The 7,520-nt window shown below is 48.0% G+C and overlaps 1 protein-coding gene across 2 annotated transcripts; it reads left to right on the top strand.

Moving 5' to 3' along the window:
- Nucleotides 1-3,961: 3,961 nt before the first annotated feature.
- LOC136356470 (uncharacterized) lies at nt 3,962-7,311 on the top strand. Of its 2 annotated transcripts, XM_066310372.1 has the most exons (4): nt 3,962-4,652; nt 4,849-5,203; nt 5,744-5,853; nt 7,130-7,311. In XM_066310372.1, exons 1-3 carry the CDS (start codon nt 4,082-4,084, stop codon nt 5,772-5,774), a joined length of 957 nt encoding a protein of 318 aa, XP_066166469.1. In that variant the 5' UTR covers nt 3,962-4,081; the 3' UTR covers nt 5,775-5,853; nt 7,130-7,311. The 2 variants fall into 2 exon arrangements, with proteins under 2 accessions (XP_066166469.1, XP_066166468.1); XM_066310371.1 differs by having other exon boundaries at nt 3,962-5,203.
- The last annotated feature ends 209 nt before the right edge of the window (nt 7,312-7,520 follow it).

Genomic DNA, 7,520 nt, shown 5'->3' with positions numbered 1-7,520 from the left:
AAATATAGAGTTCTTTTTCCACATCGCCACGTGACCATCTTCGCTCTGTATAGGCTGGCTTCCAGGCCCCTTTCCGAACACTACTTTTAGATCTTTAACCATAGCAAACACTGTTTTCCCGTTGCGATGTTTAGGCTTCGTACGGTGGTCAGCCTTATGTTCGAAGTGCTTGCCTTTCTTCCGTACCGGGTGGTTTGCTGCAAGGAATCGACGATGACCCATGCATACAACCTTCCTATAGTGCTTAAGATACGTACTTTCTATTTCATCCATACAGTGAGTGCAAGCCTTGTACCCCTTGTTGGACTGTCCGGATAGGTAGCTAAGTGTAGGTCAATCGTTGATGGTTATGAACAGCAGCGCTCGTATGTTAAACTTCTCCTGTTTGTCCTCGTCCCACACGGGGACACCTTCCTTCTTCCACAACAGCTTAAGATCTTCGACCAGTGGTCTTAGGTACACATCGATGTCGTTACCAGGTTGCTTGGGGCCTTGAATAATAATCGGCATCATTATGTACTTCCTTTTCATGCATAGCCAGGGGGGAGGTTGTAGATACACATCGTAACGGGCCAAGTGCTATGGCCACTGCTCATCTCTCCAAAAGGATTTATGCCATCCGTACTCAAACCAAACCATATGTTTCGTGCGTCCTTTCCAAATTCTTTAAATTTTCTGTCTATGTTTCGCCACTGCGAACCATCGGCGGGGTGTCTCAGCATCCCGTCCTGTTGACGCTCTTCAGCGTGCCATCGCATCATTCTAGCATTCCCCTTGTTCCTAAACAAACGCCTTATCCGTGGTATTATAGGGAAATACTACATCACCTTAGCAGGAATTCTCTTCTTTGTTAGCTGCCCGTCAACTTGTCCTGGATCGTCTCGTCTAATCTTGTATCGTAGTGCTTTGCAAACAGGGCATGCTTCTAGGTTCTCATACTCCTCACCGCGATATAGAATACAATCATTCGGACATGCGTGAATCTTCTGAACTTCCAGTCCTAGCGGGCAGACTATCTTCTTAGCCTCGTACGTTGTCTCGGGCAATTTGTTTCCCTCCGGAAGAATGTTCTTGACGAGTTTCAATAAATCGTCAAATGCCTTGTCACTAACCCCATTTTTTGCCTTCCATTGCAAGAACTCCAGAGTGGTATCCAACTTTTTGTGCCCTTGCACGCAACCTGGGTACAACGAAGTTCTGTGGTCCTCTAACATCTTGTCCAATTTATGGGCTCCCTTTTCACTTTCGCAGTCCTCCTTGGTGTCCTGCAACATCTGACCAAGATCTTCCGCAACGTCGTTACCATCAGCATCCCTTTCCTCCTCGCCCATTTGATTTCCTTCAAATCCAACGTACTTAGCAAAGTCCGGAATATTGTCGTCTTCCACTTCATCTTCTTCCATTTCAACACCTTGCTCTCCGTGGGATTTCCAACAATTATAGCTTGGCATGAACCCCGACTCAAACAAGTGGAAATGAATAGTCCTGGATGCAGAATACTCCTTCTGATTCTTACACTTATTGCATGGACAACAAATAAAACCCCTTTGCCTGTTAGCTTTGGCCACACTCAAAAAATAGTGCACGTCGTCAATAAACTCTTTGGACCGCCGGTCAGCGTACATCCATTGCCGATCCATCTACATGAGTCGAGAAAAAATCGTACAAAAATAATTATTCTTACAATAATGACAGTCATACAATAATTATAAGATAATTACAAACTGTTTCAACAGTCATACAATAATGACATATCTTTATTCATACAAAATCATAAAATATTACACCAAATAATTCTTATTTACTATTTCTAAAGTTTTAAACTAATTTTAATGTGTTTTACTTCTTTTAATTTTCATTTTAGTTTGTTTTCTAGTATTCAAGATTAACTCTCACTATAGTTTTCTTCTCAACTATTTTATAAAACCTTCTTTAGCAAATCAACTAAATTTCTATATATTCTTTCTTCCCCACACAAATTTTCTCCCTCATCAACTTACAACTAAATTTTGGAGACAAAAAAGTGTGCAAAACATAGCTGCAAATGTAATATGACAAAAAAAACTTTGGAGGATGAAGTTGCAAACCTTTTAGGCACCTCCGATTTGTATGTAATCACCAAAATAAATTCACTAGAAATTTTGGCATGACCTCCCCTCTTTTTTGAAGAAATTTTGAAGCTTGCTCGGGCAGCTGGAGGAGGAAGAAGACATATATATAGGGGTGGGACTTTAGTCCCGGTTGGTGTTACCAATCGGGACTAAAGATCCCGGTTGGTATTACCAACCGGGACTAAAGTTATGATCTTTAGTCTCGGTTGGTGTTACCAACCAGGACTAAAGATCCCGGGGGGCCTGACAGGCCCTGACAGCATTTGAACCGGGACTAAAGATGTTACCAACCGGGACTAAAGATCAAATATGCCCGTTACCCTTTTTAACCGAGACTAAAGATCATCTTTAGCCCCGGTTTTTATTGCATCCAGGACTATTGTGGAATTCGGCCGACCGACGAAAGATGGTTTCTCCACCGGTGTCTGTCCCACTAAACATAAGCATGCTGGTCATTTTATATATAAAAAGTTAAACAACTATGATAAAAACGGTGGGTTTACGCTGTAACATATGCGTAATGGTGTAAAGAACTTATTTTATGTGGCAACACACACCTGTCGATGTGTGTATCCACTACTACTCACGATTAAATCTTACGAAAATTGGAGGAAATTACCTACGTATCCTTAAAATTTTGCCAATGAATTCCTTACCCCCAAACTTTAGTTTGCATTCCTTCCATGCTCTTTTCATTAATTTTTTATAAAAAGTCCTATTTTACCTTTTGGTATGAAAAACATATAAATTTATGAAGTACAGAAATTTGTTGTATGCTAATTATATATTTATATTTATGTTTGTAATGTGAGATGTTATCTACGACAAAATTTATTTCTAGATATGACATAAAAAATAATATTTATTTTTAATTACTAAAAATTGTACATTTTAGCATATTTTTTATAGTAGTACAATATATTTGTCCTATAAGACAAATCTATTTGTATGTCACACAAACAATTTTTAATAACTAATAAATTAATATTATTTGTGTATGTCACATCTATCTAGGGTTAATTGGATCTATGCCATTGTAAATATGCTGATTCAAATAAATGTCGCTATAATGTGCCTATTCGTTGTTGTGTCATTGAGATTTTATAAAATTTAGACTATGCTACTGCTGTCACGTTCTCCATCCATCTTCTTCCTTCTCTGTCTTCTTCCTCATATGCACGTGGAACCTACATGTTAGATTCATCTTTTTCCACCATCCTCCCCTCTTCTTCGTGAGTTACTATGTCACGTCCTGATAAATTCATCCCGAAATTAAAAATCATTCGCTAAAAGGAATAATAGAATTAATTAAAATTCGGAAAGAAATTGGCAAACACTAAAATACGTACAAGAAAAATTCAAATGTGGCCTGGAGAATTTTTGTTAAATTCTCTTTGGTCTAAAAGGAGCCCTCAAATTTTACTTGAATTTTCAGAGCACCGGAAATAATTATTAAGCAACAAAAACAATTATCAAAGTTTATTAAAAAGAAAAACCTAAAAATAATCCTCCTTCCTCCTTTGGGCCAAGTCTGGCCCAAAGTCCTCCCTCTCTCCCCCCCCGGCCCGCGGCCGAAGTCCTTCCCTCCTCCCTCTCTTTTTCCTTCCCTCTCTGTCTCTCTCTTGGGCTGCCCTCCCTCCTTCCCCGGCTCACTCCCTCCTCCTCCCTCTCTCCCCGGGCCACCCCTCCCCTCCTCTCCTCCTGGGCCGGCCGCCCGGCCCACGCCGCGCCCCTGCCTGAGCCGCTCCCCTCCCGCGCACGTGCGTTGCACGCGCGCTGACCGCGCGCCCGCGTGGGGCCCACGCGCCAGGACGTCGTCTTCCTCCCCCAGCCGGCCTCCTCCCTCTCCCGTGAACCCTAGCTCCTTTCCTCCCTCAAATCCGTGCAATTTAATCATGGGATTCCAAAATTGAATAGGGGGAATTAATCCCCATTGATTCCTCTTTGATTTCCCCCGTTTTCCCCCTTGAATGGCGCCCCCAATCGCCCGGAACGGCCGCACCATTCCCGGCTGCCTTCCATGGCCGCCGGCCGCCATTCCCGTCGCCGTTCCGCCCTCTCCCGTGCTTGGCTCGCTTCCCTCCGCTATAAAATGGAACCCCCTCGCTCCGTTCTATCGTTTTAGCCCCCTCCCGCGATCTCCCGTGGTCCCTAGCCACCTCCCCGCCGTCGTCCCCTCTCTCCCGCGCCGCCGGCCGCCTCCAGCCGCCTGTGCCACCCCGCCCGCGCACCGGCTGGCCGTGCCGTCGCCTTCCCCGGCGTCGCAGCCGCCTCCTCTTCCCCGGCGCCGCCTCCGATTCGTGGGGAAATCGCCGGAGACGCGCCCCCGCCGGCTTCAAGTGGCTTTGCCTCCACTGTACCGTCTCCGGCCGGCTGCTGTTCATCGCCGGTGCGCCGATCGACGCCGCCGTCTCCTCCTTCGACACCGCGGCATCGTCTCCTTCCCCGGCATCACCTCCTCCTCGCCCGAAGCTCGCCGGAGTGGCCTCCTCGTCGGCGTCCAGTACCTCCCGGTCTCCGGTCGGCTCCTGTATGTCGCCGGTACGCCGATCGATGTCGCCATCTCCTCTGTCGACGTCGCAGTGTTGTCCTCACCTCCAGCTGCTCCTCTGTTTCGCCGGAACGCCGTCGCCCGTGCCGGCCTCCATCCTCGTCGTCGCCGACGTCCCTTCGGCCGCCCCGTTCATCCTCGCCGGCTCGTCATCTCGCGGTGCCGCCTCCGTCGTCGGATTCACAGCGGCGCGTTCCACGTCGTCCCCGTCTCCGTGCAGCTGCCGCCGGCTGCCCTCGTCGTCTCCTCGCCGGCCCCGGTCGTCGTCATCGTCGTCGTCCTCTCGTCGTCCTCATCGTCGTGGCATTCGTCCCTCCGTCGAGCCGTTCTCGTCCGTCGTCCGCGTTCGTCAAGTGTGCCGCTGCAGCCCCGTCGTCGTCTTCGTCCTTGGCTCCGCGTCGTCAAGCCTCGTGCCGGCCGCGTCTCGCTTTCGTCGAAGGATCGCCGCCGAAGCCGTCCCCTCGCCGTTCGTCTCCGTTGTGCCCGTCTGTCTCCGCCGCGCCCGTTCGTCGTTGTCGTTCCCACGCCTCGTCGCGTGGTGGTAAGGATCTCTCCTCTCGCTGCCCCGTCCTCGTTCTTTCGGTGTCGCCCCGTACCCGTTGTGCGGTTGTCGACCCCGGTACCCGTGTACCGGTGTCGGTAGTCGTTCGCTTGTGCGTGTGGTGGCCGTGTTAGTGTGCCCGCTCGGTAGCCGCGTGGTTTCCACGTGTGCAGCCCGTGCGGTGTCTAGTGGAGTCCGTTTGTCGGCCACTCGCCTCGGTTGACACACGGGATCTGCTTCCGTCGACCCGTGGACCGTCTCTGTGTACTCGGTCTACCGCGGTCCTTTAGGTTGACATGTGGGGTCCGCATGTCAACGGCGCAGCCTTCCTGTCTTTTCCAGGCTAGCGCTTACACATGTTTTATAGTTGCAAAACCTAATTATAATAATCCGCAAATCTCCATGTAACAGCATTAAACTTCGGATGATCATATCTTGGTCATACGAACTCCGAATCGACCCGTTCAAGTCTCCTAATGCTTGTTATAACCTAAAGAACTGTGTGCTTTCTTTTTATGTATTGTTATTGCTTCTTTATAGGCTTGTAGCTTTGCTTGTGTGCTTCGCGTAGCTTTCGTCGTTCCGGAGGTTCCCGAAGCGTGGTTCGTGGTCGTCGCCGAAGGTTCGGAAGGCCGTTCTCTCTGAGCAAGGCAAGTCACATCATCCTTGAGCATATTGAATCCCAGTTTATAAAATTATTTTGATTTAAATTAATGCATTACCGCTTTATTTAAATTCCCGCGTTATCACTGTTTTATTTAGCCATGCCTATTTACCTTTGTTAAGACATTATTATTGCTATTGTTATTATTACCTTGTTCACCCTAGAATAAACAAAACCCCAACTAGTGGGTACTCTATTCATGGTTCCACTAGTATGAATTTAGGTAGATGCTTCGCTGATTAATAGGACAACATTAGGTGGTTTTTATAACTTTAGACTTTGGGAATATTCATATCTCTTGGATACTATGGAATGGTTGGCTTATGGTGGAATTGGACATACCCCTCTCTTCCTCTTTCAAAGCCCCTAAAACCTGTTTTTCGGTGGGGTTTGGGTGCATGCCAGTTGTGGGAAGTAGCACCCCGGCCAATATAAGGATTAAGCTCGGGCCTCTGTTGCAAAGCACTACCGTACTTCCACATGTCTAGTGGGTAAGGCTTAGTTTGTGGCTCAGTCTGGTTATAAGCAAAAGTACACGGATGGAGATGGACGAAGTCGGGGGTCGATGGACATCTCTAGGACAAATGAAGGCTACACGAGCTACGGCCCGGTAGTCGAGATGTCATGGCACAGGGCCGGTGTCCTGCTGCTGGGGGCTCAGTCCTGCCTACCTGTCCCGGGGGTTCCGGCCGTAGGTGGGGTTGGGTCGGTACTCTTGTTTATGGCTAGGATGGGTTGGGAACTATGTCACGTCTTCCGTCCGTATACCGTGGTGGTATGTGGCACGTGGTTACACGTGAGGAAGATGTGTCTTGTGGGTAAAGATGTACACCTCTGATCAGAGTATAATCTATTCGAATAGCCGCGCCCTCGGTTATGGGCAAGCCGAGCAATGTACCCAAGTTAGGGTTTTAATTCTTAAAACCTGCTTAACAACTAAAATGTGGAATGGTTGGCCTGGGTTGGCTTGGGACGAGCTGGGACCCAGGGTCGGGTTGCCAGTTCGGTCTGAATCATCGTAGGCCTTGGGTTAAGGCAGGTTCGTGCGGGTTCACGACCTTAATTAATAATACTGTGTAGCTCTAGGATCGTCTTTTTAAAATGGCTTTGGGCAACTAAGCGACTTTTAAATGCTGTTTACTGCAAAACTTAACCCCTATTATTAACCCCTTGTACCCCCTTGCATTAATCATGCATCTGCCGGTGTGACTTGCTGAGTACTGTGGTTGTACTCATTCTTGCTCTACCTTTCCCCCCTTCAGTAAGAGAAGCTTTGGAGAAGAAGTCTTAGGTGGAGTCCTGGCTTATACCCCAGTTGAGCGCCTGTGAAGATGGAGCCGTAGGCCCGCTTGTCCGCTGCTGTTTATTTTTGATTGCCAGGCCTGAAGCGCCTTTGTAATAATGTAAATATTATTGATATAATAAAGATGTGTCTTTTATATCATGTTTGTGTGGTGTACCCCGGCTTTTCCTGGGACGGGGATTAATACACTAGCGTTCGGAAAAAGGCAATTTTCTCGGTCGCGACATACTACGTGCCCGTGGGGGACGAGAAACGGAGGATCCACGTGGACACGAGCAAGGTCCTGTGCGGCGATAGCAATGGCGCGTTCTGGGGAAAGCTCGACTGCTTCGAGCGCCGCGGTGGTGTTG

The sequence above is a fragment of the Oryza sativa genome, chromosome 5 (genome assembly GCF_034140825.1).
Source record: "Oryza sativa Japonica Group chromosome 5, ASM3414082v1".
Lineage (NCBI taxonomy): Eukaryota > Viridiplantae > Streptophyta > Magnoliopsida > Poales > Poaceae > Oryza > Oryza sativa.
This window is presented reverse-complemented; position numbering and strand designations above follow the sequence as displayed.